The sequence below is a fragment of the Misgurnus anguillicaudatus genome, chromosome 21 (genome assembly GCF_027580225.2).
Source record: "Misgurnus anguillicaudatus chromosome 21, ASM2758022v2, whole genome shotgun sequence".
In the NCBI taxonomy this organism is placed as follows: Eukaryota; Metazoa; Chordata; class Actinopteri; order Cypriniformes; family Cobitidae; genus Misgurnus; species Misgurnus anguillicaudatus.
Window position 1 is genome coordinate 42,542,466 of NC_073357.2, and position 23,756 is coordinate 42,566,221.

The window sequence follows — 23,756 nt, forward strand, 5'->3', positions numbered from 1 at the left end:
GAAATATGGATCTACAAAAATTTACGGTATGTGGAAAATAATGTGTTTTTCAACCATAAACCACGCAAACACATTGTATTATACCAAATACACAAAATAACGTTTTTAGCAATGAAATAGGTGCTATTAAAATAACAAGAGTCACTATATTATAACATTTAAACCACTCTACTGGTGACAGAAGCATTCGATTTCTCTTCTGAGCCTTTTCATTCACAAAAACAGAGCAGACATAAGCCACACAAGAGCATTTGAAACATACTGTTTATTCAATATGCAGCATAAATTCTGGTATTGTCAAAAGGGGGGCGAACACTTGGTAAGAAGTGCAGCGCCGCATCACGCCACATATTTAAATTCAAACACATAATTTTTTATGAGTAGCACACACCAACAGCATCTGTCCACGGTGCTCTGCTGTGACTCTAGTGTGCAATAACATAGAAAAAACTAACAGGTCTTGTCTGGTGTGCAACAGGCTAAAGAGCAAACCATCAGCCAAAAATCTACAATTTTGTTCATTTGACACTTTGATAAAGGAATGAAAAAGTGATGGAGAAGAGAAGATTGTTCTACAGCTGAAAAGTAGCAGAAGTCTGTGCCATGGCGTTATAGATGAACGTGTTGTTGAAAGGTACAAACTGATGTGTGATGATTTTGATGGCTTCTTGAGCAGCTGATCCTGTAAAGACAAGAGAGTTTCCTTGCGAGTCACAATAATCAATTTAAGCTAAGGTGGCCGTCACATGCATTATGAGTCTTGTAAAACCATGTTTATACTCACCTCCCAAAAAAGCTGCTACTGTGTGTGGCTCGGCAGCTCCGTAACGACAGCTGTAGGACACAGAAATAACATTTACACTTTAACCGATGAATTATAAACAGGGTAACTGGGGAACTTGTGCTTCATTACTGTCAATGTTGTTGAACATATTTCTAGAAAAATATTCATCAAGTACACATAAGGCTTAAACTTACAACTCATGGATGTAGTCATCTTTCACATTGACATTCAGACTGTACTCCTGTAGTAGACCGTTTACACACAGCTTGAGTTTATTGATGTCTTCTTCCACCTGGTAATTGTAGACACCTGGAAAAAAATAGCATGTGTAACAGTTCATAATGCAGGTTTACATATAGTACATTTACAAATAGCAACTGTGGCTGTATCATGGAAATACCACAGTATTTTAAAATACACCACGGAATTGTTTTTAATGATTGACATTTGAAATTTAAATTAAAGGCTATTTTGGCCTCGTACGCACTGCAAATTTTCAGGAGTGACAACCCCATTTAAAGGGACACTGGCTAGGAACTATACTCTCATTCTGGCTTAAAGGCGGAGTCCATGTTTGAAAAACGCGTTGGAAAAGGAGACGGGCCGACTACCAAAACACACTTATAGCCAATCAAATCAAATCAAATGCCGGGTTGCGTATGTGTGGGGCGGGTCTATCAACAGAAGGTCCAGATTCTATTGGGGTAGGGGCGTGTTTGTTTAGGTGATTTCAAATATCAACATTGGCTTTCAAACATCATGGACTCCGCCTTTAATAATCAAAGACTAACATGGCTGCAGGAGGCGCAATGATATTACGTAGTGCCCGAAAATAGTCCCCTGCTATTGAAAGATACTAAGAGGACTATTTTCGGCTACTGCGTAATATAATTGTGCCTCCTGCAGCCATGTTAGTCCTTGATTATTACGCCAAAATGAGAGAATTGTTCCTAGCCATCTGGAAAATCGCAACTTTTAATTTTCTGTCGGTCTTAGTACACAACATAACTACAGAAGAATCAAGTTTTAAATAGGAAAAATATCGAAACTCTTTGGTTATTTTTGAGCGTGATGCTAATGGTCTAATCAGATTTAATTAATTGTGCTAAGCTATGCTAAATGTGGTAGTGCCGGACCCGGAGATCGGCTGAATGGTTTTTGAAACGGTAAATGGTATAACACTAGGGGAGCTGGAAAATAAGCATATTTTCAAAAAAAGTGGAGTGTCCCTTTAAATGCGGTAGTGAATTCCCTAAATGTTCGTTTCATGTCTGTACGGAACAACACTCACTCCCAAAAATGTGATAATTGACACAGAAATAACCATAGCAACAATTTGGCATCTTGCATGCTTATCACTCACAACTTTGACCAAAATAATTTAACAGCGTTATGTTTTGCAATAAACCGTCTTGGTGTTTTGTATTGTACGCATTTTGTGAGGCTGCTCCACACTGCGCGCTGCCTTGCAGTGTTGTTAAGTCCTCGTCTTTTTTGTACTTGCATACCGTTTTGGTGCTTAACCGTGAAGCAATCAAGTTTTTGGTGTTATTAAAGTGTGAAGATGCCGGTCCAAATATTTTAATCTTTGAGGTAAAGCATTTGGATCTATTTGGGTTTATTATTGGATTTTCTTGTTCACAGTTTTTTTTTCGTGCAACATCTGGCAACACTAGTCAGCAAACGCTCGTGCCTCTGTCAATTTCTGCACCACGCAAACAGAAGATTTTTTTCTCCTTCTATGCATTTATTTTTTCAGAAGAGAGACCTGTCACGTCCATGATGCACGTTTAAACACTTTATTAAATACTAGTTGTTCAGTTCGGTTCTGCATACACTATGCAGAGTTTCTGTAAATGCGGTTGTCGCTACCTGCATTTTACGGAAGTTAATTCGGTTGTAGAATGCGATTGTCAGTCCCGTAAATTACTGAAGTTTGTGTGTACAGAACAGGATTAAGCATTAAAAGGTAAAGTGACGACCAAATTAATATGCAGTATCTGCAAGACCTTCAATTGCTTTGTATACAACAAAACAAAATAAGACAAAGTATATAAAAGTGAGCATAACGTATAAATTTAAAGGTATTTGGCAAGTACAAGAAGAAATCTTCTGACCTGGGTAACGTGAGTGTTGTTGATAGAAGCGTTCGACTGAGCGAAGCATGAGGTAGAGAACCATCTCATTGTCAGGGCTGTCCATGCAGGACGCTGTGAAGGGAGAACATCAACTGAACCACATCCACTAAACACTGATGAAAATATATAAACATTCTGACATAAACTAAAGGGATCCACAGAGAGATCTTACTGATTTCATCTTTACTAAAAGTGTCCACACTGTACTCCTCAGACAGAGACCTGCAATGCACCACCCTCAGGAAAGCGGCGTTCTTACCTGTGGGGTACAAAATGCTGTAGGGTTGACATTACTAGACATTTATATGCAATAGAGCAATGCATTTTTATAACTAACTGATATCACAATTGAATCCAAATATTGTATCTTATTATTCATTGAACACTCATGTGACTTTGTCACATTTGTTATAGTTGATTTGTTTATGTAGTCATATGTATGCTGGTCAAGCAATACTCACAGAAGAGCTTTATTTCCTGTTCAGAGATGCTCTCTGGAGGCTTTGAGACAAGCAAACAATGTTATTATTAGTATTTGGTAATATCACAAGCCAAACTGCTATTAATTACAAATCAAAATGTTGATTATATAATTACCTTTCCAACTGACTGTAAAAGTGATTCAACATGTTTGGACACAACTGCAGCATCTTTCATTGCTTTCTCTCTATAGCTGAAAATTAAAGATGTCAAATAAATGCCATTTTACTACTTTAAAATAATTGTTTCAAGCAAGTGTGTTAACAGAATATCTCATGCAAGAAAATAGACAGACATACATATACATAACACATAATGTTCTGCCATTAACATTAACCTAGGGCAATCATCTGAACAATAACCATTTGTTAGTCATTGAGTTATATGACCCATCATTTTGTGCTTAAGCGTATGTCGCTTTAGTGACCACAATACCAATACATAAACTTACACGTTTTGTAAATTGATAAATTTGTCAGAATCAGCAATCATGTCTGGGACGGTTCCTCGTACAGGCAGGCTACCGTTTCCCTCATTTCGAACAAAGTCTCGAACTCCATGTGCCATCACCCAGAAGGACGGGCTCTATGTTAACACATACAAAACATAGCATTTAAAAAGGCACCATCGTTGTGTACAATATCTAAGTAACATTAAGGCTGCTGCCAATAAATCCATACACTATAAAAAATCTTTGCTGCCTTAAATTTTTTTGTTTTATCAACTCTGATTTATAAGTCATGTCAACATACTATTATTTATCTTGACAAGAGATGGATTGTTATAACTTATAAAATATATTTGAAAAAAGTCATCTGTAGTAGTTATGATGACAACTCATCTCTAGTCAAGATAAATAATAGTAAGTTGAAAATGACTTGTAGTTGATTCAACAAAAAAATTAAAGTCAGCAAAGAATTTTTTACAGGGTACAGTATAAAATGCTGCATATAGCGCAAGGGTGCAATATCGATTCCAGGGTCTATTTAAAGCCAAATATATTTATTATGTGGCATAATCAAAAAAATAAAACTTTACTAAATGTATATTGGCCGATAATGATTGGTGCCCAATCAATTGGAGCACCCTTAATATAGCGCTGCTTTATTTTCTACATATGATAAGGAATGCAAATAGGATGCTTCATACCTGTGAGGTAATGTTTTCACACTGCTCAGCGTTAAAAATGTCCTCAACAGTGCTTGAGATCTACATCAGGGCGAGAAAGAAAGGTCTATACGTATTAAACGCACACAGAAAACAAAAGAGACAACACCTCAAGGATGAGAAGATTTACCTTGGTTGGGTTCAAAGCTGTGTTCACATTCTTGATGGCCTCCTCAAAGTTCTCCTCATCCTCAGGTGTCCCACTGTCATTCTTTAGGATTCCTGAGAAAACAAAGGAAAGCCACAAAACAGATGTGAGTTGAAATGATGGCTTAAATATGACAATATGATTATAACCAATGAATGACCTTCTCTGAGCAGTTGTCTGAAAGCTTCCTTCTCCTTATAATTCTTTGGTAACTGAGAGTTGTGCTGAATTAGAGGATATACAATACATATGGTTAGAAGCAGTGACATCTGTGAGGTCTTATGCTCAAAAAGCACATATTGTAAGAACATGTCAAAAATTACCTCACTATACCATTTTTCCAAGTATTTGGCAATAATAATGATCCAGGGTGTATGGCTGTGATCCTAAAATAGAAAAAATGCAGACTTCACCTGTGAACATTTTAAATATGCAACACAATGCATGGGCCATCTTTCAAGGAAACTTTCAAGGAAAGACATTTCTTATCTTGGTTATCGACACCTTTAATCTTACCTTCTTATTCATGTTGTCCAGGTCATAGGTCTCTAAATGGGCTTTGAGCTCTGTGAATGGGTGGTCCAGCCTTAGGTCCTCTAACGCATTGTCTGGATGAGACTCAACCACTACAGTACAGATCAAAAACAGGTCCTTTAACTTTTAAACATAGGATTAAAGTATATACCGTATTTTCCGGACTATAAGTCGCTCTGGAGTATAAGTCGCATCAGTCAAAAATGCTTTTTGAAGAGGAAAAACATACAAGTCGCAGTGGACTATAGACCATTTCAAAAGATGTAAACAACACTGGTCCAGAAGCACTTCCTGTTTCAGTTTTTTAACAATAGATAAACGTTGGGTTAAAGGACAACCAACAGAACATATAGAACCGAGTCAAAAAGTTAAACAAACATCTTAAAGATAATGATATGTGTGTGAAATAAAAAAACAGTCACAAACTGAAAAAGGAAGTAGTTCTGGACCAGTGTTGTTTACATCTTTTGAAATGGTCTATACGTCGCATTTATTTAGAAAATTATTTCACAAAATCCAAGCTGAAGAACAGACGTTTAATCTGGAAAGGCAAGTTTTTCCAACTAAACAATGGCACACAAAACAGCAGGTTGAATAGGTGTCCATACATGCTAACGTAATATTACCATTTATTCACCAAACACAATAGCATACAGAACATACCTGGGAGACTGAATAGGCTAAATTAACACGACAAGCCAAATCAAGTTCAAAAAGGTGCCGAAGTCATTCTGCATCACTGAATCCATTGAATTACATAAATACAGGAGCAGCAAATAGCGGACTCTCGCGGCTGTAGACCGTAATGGTTTCTCTTATGAAATAATTTTGACATATGAGTCGCACCTTACTAGAAGTTCCAGGACCCGCCAAACTATGAAAAACGTGTGACTTATAGTCTGGAAAATACAGTAAATTGTGAGAATGTGTAAAACAATATATTTAAAAAATTTACTAGTAAGTAGGGTAAAAGAACAGCCGACTAGTCATTTTTAGCCCTTGTATTATTAGGCTGGAAAATCTTTAGTAATTCATGACTTTTGGTTTACCTGTGTGTTCCTTTACAGCAAGCCTCATATAACCAATAAGTCCATACGTTCTACATACAAGGAATGGCACACCCGCCTCCCATAAAACAACGGCCAACCTTAAACATGTGCTGTTAAGATGAAGACAAAATAAAATGCATGAAAATTTGCCACCTTTGATAAATATTAGCTTTATTTCACAATGTGACCCTGGACCACAAAAACAGTCATGAGGTTCAATTTTTTGAAATTTGAGATTTATACATTATCTAAAATCTAAATAAATAAGCATTCCATTGATATATATTTGAAAAAAATGGAATCTGAGGGTGCAAAATCAAAATATTGAGAAAATCGTATTTAAAGTTGTCTAAATGTAATCCTTAACAAAACGTATTACTAATGATAAATACAGATTTTATATATATAAATTTACAAAAAATACATGATCTTGACTTAATATCCTAATGACTTTGGGCATAAAAAAATCGATAATTTTAACCAATACAATTTTTGGCTATTCCTACAAATATACCCATGCTGCTTATGCCTGGATTTGTGGATCAGGTTCACAAATTTTGTTTATTACATTTATTATTATTAGCATTATTACCTTTCTGAAAGCTGTACACCAATCACTAGACTAAATCTGTGAAAAAACTCAGGGTCATTGTCCAAAAGTTTATCAGGAGTCTAAAAATGAACATAAAATTAATTAAAATATATAAGAACATTATAACAGAGCAGACACCCAATCAGGCATCTGAATGAAACATTGTAATATTGATTGTAAACCACATTAAGTTTGAACACTAATGACATTTTTTAGAAGTCTGACCTCTTCCACAAAGTTTCCAGACACATCACTATTGAGCTCCTGTAGAAGTTCATTCGCAGCTTGAGCTCTGTTCTGCAAAATAACCAAAACACGAATCTGAGGGTCACATTCAGTTCTGAGATTATTTTAATATCTGCATTACTGAACAAACTGCATTGTTTACCTTTCCAATACTGTTGTTGCTGAGGAAGAAGCTGCAGTAGAAAGCCAAAGCATGATTAAGTACACACATGACTGTCTGCTTAGCATAACTAGTTAAGAACGAGTTACTAAAGAACAAGTGCTAAGAGACATACTTGTTTCCAACATCCTCCCCTGACACTTTGTGTCCGTCAACTATGGTAAAGGCTCCAATGCCTGTGAAAGACAGCAGAAACATAAAGTATGAAGGTAATTAATCCACACAGATTTATGTCAGTGTTATGATTTAAGGTGTATAGTGTGGGATGTACCTGGAAGCACAAGGTTTTTGAGTATTTCAGTGCCAGTTGCTGTGGCATTGATAAGACACACATGGGCATTTTCAAGAGTTTCCTGTCCATGATCACCCCACAACCTGAAATATTAACCATAACAAAACCAGAATATAAGTATTAGGATATAGTATGCAATAATAAAATACAGAGGACAGATCAGCATAACAACAAACCACACGCGTTTCCCTATCCATTTCACTTTGTTATCGAGCTAAATATTTAGTAAAAAAAATAATAATAATGCAATTCGTTTAGATAAGTGGTAACTTAACTGTCCAGCTATCCGTATTAAAATACATCATTTGATAATCACGTTGGGCCTATGTGTATTCATGCGCTAATGTAAAAGCGAAGGTTAAGCTAGTGCTAAAAGATAATCATTGTGCACGTATAACGCCTTATACTGTGTCCAGAAATCCCGATAGCGGTGTACCTGAGTTGTCGATCATATTTTTGCTCTTTAACTGTTTTATGGTCTGTCATGGTCCTCTGTCTACAGCAGCTTTATCCTACCGGCACGCCACTGTTTCACTATTTTGAAATTGACAGTGGCAGATTCAATACTGACTAAAGTGCTAATGCTCTGTTTGGCCACAAGAGAGCGCTCTTGAAAATCAGAGAGGTTTACCTACAGTATTATTTCCACATTAAATAATCTTTACGTTTTATTGTTGACCATTACATCTAGTACGAAGATAATAATAATAATAATAATAATAAAACTATTATAACACAGGAATCAGGATACAACTTGGAGTGAAATGTAGGTCTGGCCCACTTAGACTGTGCAGGTAATAATAGAGAAAGAGGTCAAATAAATATAAATAACAAAAAAAGTCATATGTAACAAAATTAGAAATCTAGAATGTAAACAAATGTTATACCATATATGCATTAAACTGGGACAACAATAAGAACTCAAATGGAATGTGCAAAATAGGGGAAGTAACAAATAAGCATGCGCTAAATAATGTGCAAAATAGGAGAACACTTTCAAAGATCAAAACATAATGGGCAAACTCAAATCAGAAGTAAACACATCATTCCATGACTGCAATTGTGTTTAACAATGAAGCTGTTTGAATTACACTTGGTAAATATGTATAAAAATAATATAAAACATTATAATAAAAATCTTGGGATGACCCATTGTGTGGAATTACCTTTTCAAAGCACCATTTGTTGAAATTTGTCCAGTCTGAGATTACTGGCTGTCATCTACCATTCACGATAAAGGTTTACACCTTCTAAGCCACAAATACGACTCACAAGATCTCTTCAGATCTGTCTGGGCATCACCTTCCTGTGGCAGATGATGGATATTTATTTCAATATTTTTCAAGAATTACATTTTCCTCTCTGAAGCTATCCACCTCCTCAAAGCCCTCATGGACTGACTAGTACTGATCCAGCAATATTACTTTGTTATAATAACAAACTGCCCTATCTTTTTATAATTTACATCTCATACAACAAACATTTAGCAATATACAAATATCTACATTTTTAACAGCTCTACTCCAAACGTTCTCTACTATACCAACCAAATAGGACCACTACATTTTTTACATTTCTGTTGCATTGTGTTACTGTTTTCACTCTACTGCTGATGTTCTTGTTTAAACATCTAAAACAAATTCTACTTAATCTCTGTAAATGGATTCAGTGCAGTAATACCATTTTATGTCACAGGCTACAGACCATTAAGGAATTAGGGAATAAAAGCCTGCTTCAGTTTCACACAAAATACACTAATCAGCATATGGTGTTCACATTTAAAAAAATATATAGTTATTGAGTTGACCAAGTTAACAGTAAAAATGTTCTCAAATGTTTTAACTGTAATGCCATTCACCTGTTCTTTCGGTGCCATTCTGCAGTATTGATCACTTAACAGCTTGAAATTTTATTCAGACTCAGACAATATGATTTGAGGTAATGTTTCTACCAACAGCTAGTTTTTGTTTACATCACAGCAAAACAGGAACTGCAGAGGCTACATGTTTAACACATAGCCTACTTTATTGTTCTTCCTTCAAAAATCACATTATAATTAATTAAAAATTCACTGTGTATAAAAGTTTCATTGTCTTTAAGATAAAGTGAAAAACAAATTGTTATAATACTGAAGCTGCTGTTATTAAATAATTTACTTTGCTCAAATAAAGAGATGAAATTAACCCAAATTCTAAAAATAAATAATAATTTGAGTATTTAAATATTTAACAGTTTATGACATGATCTCTTTATATCGTCATTTTGGGGATATTCACTTAAGGAACATAAGTTTAAACCCTTAAATGCTACAGCGTTCACTTAAGTTCTATTATGCGTTACAACAAAGCCCTTACCCATTAAAATAGAAGAAAATTTAAATATCCGATATTTAAATATTCAACACACCGTGACATCGTCTCGATATCGTCACCCAGGTATCGTGTGTACTGTGAAATCGGCTTTAGAGGGGGCGGGACATGAGCGGATCAGCTAACATGTCAATCAGTCACAGCACGATTCATTTCACCTGTTATTTCTGTCATTAGCGTCCATTCACACACATTTCTAGTCTAGTGAAACACTCGCGCGCAGGAGCTTGTCTCGTGCTTTCCAATATCTTTCATCTGCCAGAGTAAAAAGAGCGCAATGACTGGCCATCACTGGGGATATGATGACGTCAATGGTAGGTCTATGGTATGGAATCTGAAGTGAACTTTTTAAGGAATGCTTTGTGTTTATTTATTTTATTATTTAATATGTCGTATGTAGTTACATTCACATTGTTGCACACTAGTCTGCTTACTGTATTGTCAGGACATTTCTTAATACGAGATTAGCCTGGTTATCTTTTAAAGGCATAGATGATGTTTAAACCAGGTTTCATACGAGGTTGAGAGTATGTTGTCAAAATTTCTGCTATGAATTGCAGAACATATGTGCAGATCATTGAAAAAATATTGCATATGATATGGGGTCCAAAATCAGAATGAAGTAGATTTTAAGACAGCTGCTGTTTACATTAAGTGCAAATACAGTATTTTCTTAGCTATAGATGCTATTTACACCCAGTTAAAATAACAGTTATTTACACTAACTGACAATATCAGCGTTTTATCAGTGCTATGCTACTTACAGTAAGTGAAAATAAGTTTTATTTAATAAATAAAATTAATACATTTGGAATAAGTGTAAATGCTGTCTATACTTTCTATTGGCAGATTGCACCTGAGTATTTTTCTAGATTAAGAGGATGCAATAATTAACATCGGAAACAGTCGTTTGAGGCACTTTATTACCATGTTTTCTTCATTTTTATTGAAAATAAATGCCTTTTTAATGTGATTTCATGACTTCGCATTAACATGTAATCAAAAGGGAATGAGATGAAACATATTTGGCATGCTGCTCTTTAACTGGGATAGATGTACCTACCGGCTGAGAATGAGGCAATGGGGTGGAGGAGGGATTCTGCAAACAAATGTCACGGGACAGCGGTGAGGGACAGCTATAGACATCTCTTTGTGCTGATTGGTTGGATTACATGACCATGCTTCTTCCAAACTTGGTTAAATAAACTTCATATCTGATAGGAAAATGGAGAAGAGCGAGGTCAGCAAAAGGCTGATTCGAACCAGTGACGTCACGTCAAATGCTAGATTTACGCAGTGTTGCCAGATTGGGCTGCTTTCTACCCAGTTGGGTGGTTTTGAATTTGATTATGCAGGTAAAAAATTTTTGGGCGGGTGGACAAAAATGGGCTGGTTTGGGATCAGTTTGGCGGGTTTTATATAGTTAAATACAGTAGGTAAATAAAACCCAAGTGGCATTCAAGTGCTGTGCAATCCTGTTAAATCACCACCAACAGCCTGTGCCTGTTTTGCATTTAAGGGTAAGATCTCTTTCAAACCAAGCCTATCCACCATCTCACTCGCCACTGAAAAACGTTCATGCTGACCTACATGTTTAATGAAAAATTAAGTAGCGGAGACCGGGTATAGTTGTAACAGGGAGAGAGTTGTAACACTACCAATTTCACAAATCAGGGATAAGATAGGAGTCATGTGACAGTTTCAGTTTTTTAGACTTCCTTTATGATCCTACATGGAGGTGTTGCCGTCTGTGTTGACATCTCTACAGAATTTTCTATTATTTCAATCATTTCAAAGCACCATGCTAATACAGCTAGCTAAACAATGGGTGATGTTGTAATACGTGTTGTAATATGCACATACACTCCCATATTCATACATATTTTATTGTTGCAGCTATTCATTTAAAATATAACTTTTGTTGTGGCATAACACTTGGAGTACTTTTATTTTTTGTGCAACTTTCCCCAGTATGTGTTACAACCTACCACAGTAGGTTGTAACAAAGGACCACCTTGTATTTGTCATCATCTCAAAAAGTCTATGATATAGTTGGAGAAATTTAAATTTGTAGTACACAAATGTGGGTACTGTACTTTGCCTAAAGTTTCAGACATGTAGCTAAAAAATGGTAGTTAGGTGCTGAAGAAAAAAGTGTTACAATCATACTCGGTCTCCCCTAGTCTATTGTCATGCAAGTCGACAGCTGCAAGCGCTTTATTTTAGAAAGGTGTAACGATAGATACTTCTAACTCCTGTATTGTATTTCTAAGGGTGACAGACAATAACTAAATATATTTTCTGCAGTTATGGACTGTGTTTCTAATATGCATGAAAAAAGTCAGTTGTTGGAAGCCACGACTGCATGAAGTGCACATTGCATAAATTAATGATCCACTGCATTAAACTCATGCTGTCAGGAAATGCTTGTGGGAATCAACTGCGGCTGGTGTTTGTTGCTATAGCATGGTATGGTAATCATGGTAGTTTCAAATACCAAACTAATTGTTAATCAAACGTTTTGAGTGTGTTTTTGTGCATTTCGACAGGTTTTAGGAAACTTTTAGGCTGGAAATGATCAGCTGTATCTGGCAACACTGGATTTAAGAGCCACACACTTGTCATATTCGCCACTCAAGCCATTGATTTTTGCATGCTGTCTGTTTTCAGTGTTATAGCTAGTGTAAATACGGTTTGCCAACAAGATACGCTATTTGCACTTAGTGTAAAGATTCAAGATTTTTGTCGTCATATGTTCCTAGATATAATGAAAATCTTAATTTAATTAAAAATATTAGAGAAGTAAAGCAGTAAAGTTTTCAATAAAGTTAGTAGTACAATTACTAGACAATCAGTAATTTGAAAATGATCATGTTGTGTTTATACATTCCTCTTTACATTACATACTATGTTTTTAGGTCCAGCTGTGTGGCACAAAGCCTATCCCATTGCCCAGGGGAACCGACAATCACCTATTGATATTGTTCCTGGCAGTGCAGTTTATGATGCTACACTGTCACCCATCTCACTGTTTTATGACAACTGCACTTCAATCAACATTTCAAATAATGGCCATTCTGTGGTAGTGGAGTTTATTGACGTAGATGACCGATCAGGTTGGTATCAGTGATGAAACATTACAGATTCATGTTATGCTGACAAGAAATGACAGAGCTTTTACAAAACAATTACTATTGACAGTAAATGAAGCAACTAATTTCTTTGCATGCCTTCAACCATTGGTAAATAAGATTTTTTTTCTCATTTAATTTTTGATTGTATTTTGTAAAAATTAAATTCATTACCAAAGGCATTTGTTTTTACACAACATTGTTATTTTTAAATAACTTTTTATTGAAATTGAAATCTCTCTCTGTTACTGTAGGTCTATACTGTAGGTATTTTTAGTATCAGTGTTTAAAGAGAATTGAACCCATGACCTTAGTTTGGCTAACACACTTGAACTACATGAGCATAAATGTATGAATGCACACAAATGCCAAAATGGTCTCTATTCTGAAATTGGTGCATGTTTGAAACTGATCAAAACACGTATCACTTACCATTGTATATGTAAATGTTACATTTTACATCAGCCATGCAGGTTATAATGTAAATGCCTCACGGTAGTGTGAAAGTGTAGTCCGACATAAAAAAAAAACATAAAACATAATGGTTTGTTTTACAGGATAGTTATATTACAGAGTTTGTAGAAATAAAGATGCTCTTGGAATGCATAAAAGGCACTTTTCTTTCTCTTAGTAATCCAGGGAGGTCCTCTTGTCAACATGTACCGACTTAAACAATTTCATTTCCACTGGGGTGGCAAGGACTGTGGTGGCTCTGAGCATACAGTTAGTGGGAAAATCTATCCTTCAGAGGTAAAGGTGCAGAAAATTGACAGTAACTGAATCCTTTTCTGCTCTGAGTGTGGGTATATGTTCAGTACTGGTCAAAAGTTGAAGAAAAAACTTGACTTCCCGTGTTTCCCATGATCTTACAAATCTTTTAATCTAAAGGTGTATGTTTTAAATGACTTTGTAAACATAAAGTTGTGCCAAACTATTTTGTTCCTTAGAAACCTAAAGTTTTATTTACAAATTATTTTTCAAATTAATAACTTGGATAGAATAGTGAAGTAAAGCACCCCATCAGATCCCAGAATAGATGTGAATTCTTATTAAAATCAATGTTAGGGTAAGACCTCAAAAAGCTGATTGATAAAGTAAGATTTTGCAAATTAAGCAAAAGGTGACCGCACTGCAGATGATAAAATATAATCTATATATAAGTAAGAGTTTTGATTTATTTATTTTTAGTCACACACAATTCATTTAGTTAAATTTGTGTTATTTCATAAGGATGAATTATTATTCTATAATATAGAAACATATAAATGAGTAAGAATGATTAAATGTTTCCAAACGTTTGACTTGTACTGCACATGTACCTATGTGTGCACAGTCTCCGCCTTTTCTCTGAGGTTCTGATCATAACTTTTTACCATTTCGCTTCAGCTCCATCTGGTTCATTGGAATGCGGTGAAGTACAAGACCTTTGGTGAGGCTGCCCAAGCGCCTGATGGTCTGGCTGTACTTGGTATCTTTCTGGATGTTAGTGTTTGCTTAATTTACTTGGCTAAACATCTAATTTAAAGTGCAGAAAGACAAACTTTAGACAAAAGTCATGTTTGTAGACAAAATATATGACTCATGCACATTTGCTATGTATTGTGCCTGTTGTATAAAAATAAGGTTTTGATTGTTTTCATTTGTCTCAGTTAGGTGCTGAGCACAAAGGTCTTCATCAAATAACAGATGCAATGTATATGGTGAAATTCAAGGTATGTTTATTAACATTGCAAATGTATGTAACCTGAGGAAAACATTTTGAGCTTTTTGAGGCAGGCTTGTGCACAATTCAGAATTGAATTAAGAATGACTCCTAAATTCCAATTCAATTCTTGAATTTGAATTGATGTCAAAAACAGGATCTAGAATTACAATTCGAATTCGAATTAAAGGAAGCAAAATTTCAATTCAATAGAAATTCAAAGAAATTCATATACATATTATACAGTAAGTGAAGTGTTAAAAATGAAGCTTTCAATGTCAGATATGATTGCATTACATATTCTATAAATTATATTAATTTGAACTACTTGTACAGATTACATTAACAGGAAATGTTTTCCCCCAGCAATTAATGATAAAAACTCTGGACACATAACAAATAATTAAGTTAGATTTTTTTGTAATTGTAATTTTGTGGAACACGATGGAACATGACTTTATTTCCCAGAATGCTTTACTTTAACCAAGTATTTCAAATGGTTGTCAAACAATTTTCCAAAGTAACTTTCCTAACACTGAATGTGAGATTCTTTCTGTTGTGTGACTTTGTGGAATTTCTTTGAATTGCCATGAATTTAATTCCACTTCCTGTCATTCCAATTCAAATTCAACTTCCTGTAGGGCTGAAATTCTGAATTGTGCACAAGCCCGTTTTGAGGATGGAAAACAATTTAGGTTTTTAAGTAGCATGCCAAATGAATATGCAAATAACTGTGGTACTTTTATCCCTGTTTTGCATTAATTTTAATGTGGAAGAACACCACTACCTCTTTGCATGCGAGTTAAAAAAAATGGTTTTGAAACATGTTAGGTAGGTTGTTTCTATAAAAAATAAGAGGTGTTTATTTGAATCTGGAGCACTTTTGACTCTATAAACAAGAATCATGGCACACCATAATTTTAGGAGATTTATCTTTATTGCAAGACATTTAAAGATGAATAGGGAGGAGATGGAGAGGAAAGGGATGATGACAAGTAGATCTAGGTGTTTAATATTGAAGGCTGGCGAGATTCACGATGGGGGGATCGTATGTGCAGGCCGACCGATTAGGACCCTTTGGGACGGTTTCCTGGCTTATCCTTGTCCCAGACTAAAATGCATGTTTGAGCTGCCCTAATATAACTAGATTAATCTAAACCCTATACAGGAAACTGCCCCCATGCATTTGGTGTGACAAAATATTCTGGCCATTCAGTTTTTTTTAGTGAAGTATTTTTATTTCTATTTCGAACATAAATATTCTTCAATGTATTCCTTTTATAAATTCCTACTTTAAAATTTAAGATCTACAAATAATCTTTCTAGGCAACCTATAATTGAATTGATTTGGGTTTTTTATTATAATGAATTCAAAAAATATAATAATATATTGAGGATTCTTCAATGAAAGCAGGTAAAAGGCAACAACAGTTCTTCAATCAGGGGAGATAGATGAAGTGGCCATAAAAGAATGACATATAGGTTGTTACCTTCTTTAGATCAGACACATCAGTACAGATTTACTTGTTTGCTTGTTTTCCCTTGTAGGACACTGTTGCTGATTTTAAGAACTTTAACCCAAAGTGTCTCCTGCCTCTCAGATTGGATTACTGGACATACCCAGGGTCTCTCACCACTCCCCCATTACTTGAGAGCGTTACATGGATCGTTCTTAAAGACCCTATTTTTGTGTCAGAGAAACAGGTGGGCTGCTTTCATGACTAGTGTTTTATATCTGACGATAGACAAAAACCAACATGATAACAATTTTCTTGACTATAACATGACTTTCTGATATTTTTGTGTTCATGGCACAAAATAAGGCTTTTTTTGTGCCTTGAGCACAAATGTCTTTTTCGTGTCACCCGCATGAATTTCTGTAAATAAAAATTGTCTGTGGCATGACGTTCTTTGACGCTTGCAGTGGGGATTAGTTTTGGGGTTTGGGTTAGGATGTATTTTAATGTATTGGTTTCTACATGTTATTTTTTCCGCTTTTAAAACTATTCTCGCCTGGAGTTGGGATGTCTAAAAATGTAACACAAAGTGATTCTAACCCCAAGCGACAATAGTAAGAGAATAGAAAAAAAACAATGAGAAAAAAAATACATTCAATGAAATTAAATGAAAAAGAAATTTGTGCGACTGACACAGAGACGTTCGTGCTCAGGGCACGAAAAGGCTGAATTTCGTGCCATGGACACAAATAAATTAATCAAATTTTGCGTGACTATAACACAACTTTCCGTGAGATCAGTCTGACAAAAACATGCTATAGCTTGTTTTTGTCATCATCTTGTCTGTTTATGAAAATAAATGGTTTTGCAGGGAGATTGTTGTGGGAAGTTATCCCACTGAATCAAATTTTCGGGTAGTGATGTAAATTAGGGTCTGTCCACAAGATTGGAATATGCTGCTGATGATAGTTAATCTGGTCAGAAATGATGTCACCTCTCCTGTCACCTTGGGGGATTTCTCTAAACCCTAAACAAAAGATATGCAATCAAGTTTGTTTGATGCTTGTCTGAATTAATGTTGGTATATGCAGTTCTTCACAGAAACTGAGCATGGTCAGGAGTTTTAATTGTCTGATTATGAGTTATGCAAGGCTGTTAAACGTCACACAAACAAATATCATCACAACTTTCTGTTAACACTCTTGAAGTAAGGTTTTTTATAATGCTGACAGAATTATGTAGGTATGCATTTTGTCAATGATACATACTGTAACTATAAAAGTTTTTGTTTAAGCACCATATTCTTTGATTTGTGAAGGTGAATGGCCTGTGTGTCTGAGTGTGTTTTTTACATTTGAATTTTACATCTGAATGATCTTGAGTGTGGATTAACTCATAATTATTAGATGGATTCAGGTCAGAGTTTAAAGCCCCCATGAAATCAAAATATAAGTTTTTGGCTTTGTATAAATATGTAAGCCTTAAAGGAATAGTCCATTTTCTTAAAAGAAAAATCCAGATAATTTACTCGCCACCATGTCATCCAAAATGTTGATGTCTTTCTTTGTTCAGTCGAGAAGAAATTATGTTTTTTGAGGAAAACATTGCAGGATTTTTCTCAATTTAATGGACTTTAATAGAGCCCAACACTTATACTTAACTCAACACTTAACAGTTTTTTTCAACGGCGTTTCAAAGGACTATAAACGATCCCAGGCGAGGCATGGGGGTCTTGTCTGGCGAAACGATTGTCATTTTTGACAAGAAAAAAAGATGCAGCTTTGGACCAAAACTTTTCGTCTAGGTCCGGTCCAGCGCAACCTCGCGTAAATGCGTGGTGACGTAGGAGGTCACGTGTTACATATATAAAACGCACATTTGCAGACCATTTTAAACAATAAACTGACACAAAGACATTAATGAGTATCAGTTGACATACAACAACGTTGGAACGGTCCTCTTTCAACACACTTGTAAACACTGGGGCGGAGTTTCGCGTTCGTCCTCTGTGACCTCTTGACGTCATGACATATTGTGTAAGGTCGTGCTGGCGCTTTGAGAACCGGATCTAGACGAGAAATTGTGGTTTTAAAAGTGTATATTTTTTATTTTTATTGTCAAAAATGACAATCTTTTTGCTAGATAAGGCCCTTATGTCTCGTTTGGGATCGTTTATACAGGGCTTATACTAGTCTAAAATGCATGTTTAAGCTGCCTTCATTTAAAAACACCTTGTACCAGTATTGCTTTTTGTAAGGTATATTAAAAACTACTTAAATGTCCTAATATAACTAAGGCGTAGTCCTGGATTATCCAAAACCCTCTCCGGATTTCCCGTATGGATCTTTGATGTTATTTTGCACTTCAGTTTGCATCAGATTCCAGACTGTGAGGGTAAACTAAAGCTGTTGGTCATTTTGCAACAGGGTGGCCATTTAATATTTTTAATCTACATGCATAGAGTTTTGTATTTGTCCTGTACTGTATGCGCTGTGATTGAGGGTGTCATAGTTTTTTTTGTATTTTTAAATTAATTTACATTAATGTGAACATAATTGCCAATTAAACGCACCCAAATTGCTGTCATACAAGTGGTTTGTTGTACGTCAGACAAGGTGAAGTGGTTGGCTTGTTGACTGGTGCCAGTCACATCTGAGTGATTTATATAATTGCCAATGAGTACCAAATTATTAAAATATTCAAAAAGCAGAAAAATTACATTGAACACCAAACGTACCTGCAATTATATAATCACCCATCTGGCATGAGTTTAAAACACTACTGTACAGCTTATTGATTGTAGCTATAAAATAATAAACAATGTATGCCTTTTCTTTGTATTGTTGCTGTAGTGCAGGGGTAGGCAACGTTGGTCCTGGAGTGCCGATGTCCTGCAGATTTTAGCCCCAACCCTGATAAAATCTTGACCAACTTGTTGTTTTCAAGTGACTCAGTTTAGACCTTGATTAGTTGCCTACCCCTGCTGTAGTGTTCATCACATTACCAATTTATAAGCTTTCTTTTCCATGCTGTATGGACATAGATGGGAAAGTTCCGGACACTGAGTTTCAACAGCGAGGATGAGGAGAATCGAAAGCGCATGGAGAACAACTTTCGGCCACCACAGCCACTTAAAGGCAGGACAGTAAGGGCCTCTTTTAAGTAAGCCCCAATCCACTATTTTCAGAAACTGTTCTAAAGTCAGCTCTGAGAGATTGATGGATGGATCAAACTATAAAATTACTGTTCCTCCTTGAATGTGCATATCAAACATTAAGTTTACTTATGAAATATCAGGTATGTGCAGAAACATGGAGTAACACTATGAATTGTATCAACAACCTTGTGCTTGATTTAAAAAGAAATCTCAAACTTACGACAACACTTGGGAATACATCATGACATCTTTTGTAAATATTGTTTTTGTGTAGGTTTTGATATACCTTTTTTTTTTCTTTCACATCTATATATGTTGTATGTATTCGTATGTAGTTGCATGAATTATAACAGTGTGGTTATGTATGTTATGGGTAAGTCTTTGTCCAGTGCTTATAGTTTTGGGTGAAGACCTCAAGCATGCATTGATCGGGCTTGTGCAACAGATGCTTGTTGAAGATGTCTGTGACATTTGTGCTTCCAAAGGGTCCCGACTATAATTTGGTCAAATTAGTCGACTGCTGTCTGGATGCTCGCAGTTGGAGGAAAGTGTTAGAAATCCAGCAGTCTGAAATGTAACCTGTTAATTTCAAGGCTTTTAATAACTTCTTTGATAGGGTATGTGTTCTTCTTCTTCTTTGAACAGATGTCTCTTCTTGAAACAAAGCCCTAACAATTGCAGAATTGCATATTAACACTTTGAAACTTGTATGAATGCACTGTGATGTGTCACTAATATGAATAGATAGTATTAGTTCTTCATTCACTTTTTGGTGATGGAAGAATTCAACTATTTTATATTTGATTTTTATGTCAAAATATTTACAAAATAAAATTATTTTGATCTATTTGTCGTTGACTATATGTTAGGATAAAACCAGCTTTTTGGTACTTCCAAATGAGGGGATTATAAAAGTAACATTTGTGACAGACATTAGACGTGAAAGGGACATTCCACTTTTTTTGAAAATATGCTCATTTTCAAGCTCCCCTAGATTTAATCATTTGATTCTTACCGTTTTGTAATCCATTCAGATGATCTCCGGGTCTGGCGCTAGCTATATGGCTAGGACTATACTCTCATTACGGTGTAATAATCAAGGACTTTGCTGCTGTTGTTTGCAGCAGGTATGGTGATATTACCCACTGCCTGAAAATAGTCCCCTGCTATTGAAAATAACCAAGGGGTTAGTAGCCATATCTGCCTTGGAAATAGCAACTTTTAATTTTCTGTTGGTCTTAGTACACAATGTAACTCCAGAAGAATCAAGTTTTAAATAGGAAAAAAATCCAAACTCTTTCTATATTTTTAGGGCAATGCTAATGGTCTAATCAGATTCAATGAATTACAAGCTATGCTAAAAGTGCTAGCACCAGACCTGGAGATCAGCTGAATGGATTCCAAAACGGTAAGAATCAAATGTTTAACTCGAGGGGAGCTGGAAAATGAGCATATTTTCAAAAAAAGTGGAGTTTCCCTTTAATTGATTTACAGTGGCACAAATAAGAATTTGGAGACTTAATCCAAAAATAATATTAATAAATGTCTTTAAAAAAAACTTTTGGACTGGGTGACCAGTGTAAATTGTCATTTATTTTATTTAAATAGCTTTCTGTAAACATTTGTCATGTAGAATAACTTTTTTGTTGCGGGACTATAAAAGAAACCTTCATATTCAAAATTCCTTGTTTTTTCCAAATTTTCCAGATTCTGCAAGGTGTATGTAGACTTTTGATTGCAACTATACAAGTCACATCTGGTTGTAAAGCATAGTTCAGAAGTGTTTGTCAGTTATTGTGATGTCGTTCTTCATAGACTGCTCCCTCTGCAAATTTGCGGTTGGTCCCTCACATCCTTCAAAATTTTGCATGACCAGAAACCCTGATAGCATCCTTATGAATTAGGGAGCGACTTAACTCATCCTGAATTTTACCATTTGTCATGCACTGTACCACAGTAAATTACTAATTTGCTAAACTTGGATAGAGACAGAGACACTGAATCCTACCATATTTAATCAGTATTTAACTTGTGTATACAAGCATCCATGCATCCTATTTTTTATTTGTGCATTTACATGAATCAATATAAACCAATAAGCATAGCCACATTAGCTTTTTTGTAAAATGTAGGGTTGTTTAAACCCATACACTATGGACATTTTCTAGGTTAATATAACCCAACTGTTGGGTTTCTCCATATTTTACCCAACCATGAGTTAAAACAACTCATTTTTAGTTTTTGCACTAGTCTGACACCCTCATATTGAATTAACAACTTGAGTTCTGTTCAGTTCACTGTCAGAGAAAAGGTAGCTGTCGGTCCCCTTTATAATGGGCCTAATATAATATGTACCTTTGAAGTTTTCCTATGCACCCTGTAAATAAAAATGTGTACTTTTTGAAAAGGTACCACCCCAGTGACAGCTTTTGTTGCTTTTTTTATTTTTTGAGGTGTAGCATGTTGAAATGTAGGACCTAGAATGCACAACTTGCATTCAGCTAAATATATTTTCATCAGGGGTAGGAACAAACTCTGTATCACCTACAATGCGAAATAAAAAATATGAAAATCCAAAGGTGTAAATTCAAAACTAAATTGTTTTAATGTAAAAAAAAATCATCTCAAGGTCATCTCAAAGTTTCTTATTGGGCTTACACAAATAACATTTTAAGCAAGCTCTTCATTATTAAAAACAATGCAATCAAGTAAATAAATATATACATATTAAAATAAAAAGTGCACATGAACTTTTTTTTTTTAAATTTCCTAAGTTTATATGCCATGTGCATTAGTCAACATTCTAAGACAAGAATGGGTATGGTTTTAAAATTTGAAGGGAACATTCAGAAAAGGTTTTGATCCACTTCCAATGTTGACTATAAGGGTGACTCAAAAACAAGATAATTTTACCTCATTTAGGCAATGGTTGTTTGATGGTTTACTGTAAGTATTAACATAGGACATCCGTATGTTTTCCAAAAAAACTACTATCAGTCGAAGTATTGTTTGCCTTTGTAAGACAATGCATTACACTTTCAAAAAATTCCGTAGAAATTACAGTGTTGCAGCTGGGTTGCCGGTAACTTACCATAAATTACAATTTATGTTATTTACTGGCAACATTTTGTTCAAAGTTAAATGAACATTAAATATTTACAAGTCTTTGTCTTTACAGAGTAAAACTTAAAAAACAGCATGAATCAAAGCATTCTGGGAAACAAAATCTGAAGCAAAAAACAGAAAAAGGTTGATGATTTCTTGTTCCCAGAATGCTTTGCATTAGGCTGTTATTGTATAGTTTTATCCTGTAAAGATAAAGACTTGTTAATATTTAAAGGGGACAGAGAATGAAAAAACATTTTTACCTTGACTTTGTTGAACAATGGGAGTCTACCTGCATTCACGAACATACAAAAAGTCCTCTTTTAGAAATGTCAGTCAGAAACTGGCCCAATCTGAAAAACTGATGCTTATGACATCACAGGATCTCACTGCCCCTCCACTTTAAAATAATTGGCTACATTTTTTTGAGTGGCAGCAAAGTCAGCCAATCAGTAATGAGATTGCAAGTTAAGCCATGGGGGGGGCCAAATAAGTGCAAAACCACTTGTTTAAAATCCCCCACCCTAATAGAGCTATCTGAGAGAGGTTTTTAGGAAGCTTCTAAGGCATTACAGACCCAAACACATTTTTTTGTCTACATGTCACATCACAGAACAAGGATAAATACCCCGTTCAATCATTCTATGTCACCTTGAAAATTTATTTAACGTTGAACCAACTTTTCCCAGTAAATAACATAAATTTAAAACTACGGTAAGTTACCGGCAACCCAGCTGCAATAACACTGTAATTTCTACTGATTTTTTTGCAGTGTAGACTAATTCTTAATTTTTTAAAGGTTTAAAGTCATCACAAAACCTATTCAAATGTCGGTTGCAGTTTATTGTAAGTTCAGCTTACAATTCACTGTGAACTGAGCTTCTAATGTGTCACAGCCTGAATTGACTGTGGCCATGGTGAATGTTTAACCTTGTCAATCTATGAGGCAGTATTTTCCCGCTGGGAGCAGTCTCAGACCACAGAGCGAAGACTAAGTACCTCTGGGTTAAGTGTGGAATATTCAACAGCACAAACATGTTCCATCAGATAATCAGGATAAGGATCATTTCACTTGGAAAAGATAATAAGGTGGACTGAGGGATGCTTACTGTCATGCACTGCAACAGCAGAAACTGGGCAACTGGAGGTTAATAATAAAGTCCTGTTAAACTGGAACATTCTGCCTAAAGCTCGTAAGGAGCTGAACTTGACATTTACTCAGGATCTGTCTGTTATAAAATATCA

General features: G+C 35.3%; 2 protein-coding genes across 2 annotated transcripts; one reads left to right on the forward strand and one right to left on the reverse strand.

The window, feature by feature from the left end:
• Window positions 1–246: 246 nt before the first annotated feature.
• Window positions 247–8,184, reverse strand: nae1 (nedd8 activating enzyme E1 subunit 1). Its single transcript, XM_055207998.2, has 20 exons — window positions 8,027–8,184; window positions 7,570–7,673; window positions 7,414–7,474; window positions 7,281–7,311; window positions 7,118–7,189; window positions 6,893–6,972; window positions 6,301–6,410; window positions 5,234–5,343; window positions 5,041–5,103; window positions 4,878–4,941; window positions 4,700–4,791; window positions 4,552–4,611; window positions 3,854–3,987; window positions 3,520–3,595; window positions 3,384–3,423; window positions 3,095–3,181; window positions 2,902–2,994; window positions 979–1,093; window positions 785–834; window positions 247–682 (listed from the first exon to the last, which is right to left on the reverse strand). The coding sequence occupies exons 1-20, from the start codon at window positions 8,074–8,076 to the stop codon at window positions 573–575; spliced, it is 1,602 nt and encodes a 533-aa protein (XP_055063973.2). The 5' UTR covers window positions 8,077–8,184; the 3' UTR covers window positions 247–572.
• A 1,932-nt stretch (window positions 8,185–10,116) lies between these two features.
• On the forward strand, window positions 10,117–19,771 carry ca7 (carbonic anhydrase VII). Its single transcript, XM_055208007.2, has 7 exons — window positions 10,117–10,273; window positions 12,878–13,075; window positions 13,722–13,840; window positions 14,477–14,572; window positions 14,740–14,802; window positions 16,341–16,496; window positions 19,293–19,771. Exons 1-7 carry the CDS (start codon window positions 10,237–10,239, stop codon window positions 19,413–19,415), a joined length of 792 nt encoding a protein of 263 aa, XP_055063982.1. The 5' UTR covers window positions 10,117–10,236; the 3' UTR covers window positions 19,416–19,771.
• The last annotated feature ends 3,985 nt before the right edge of the window (window positions 19,772–23,756 follow it).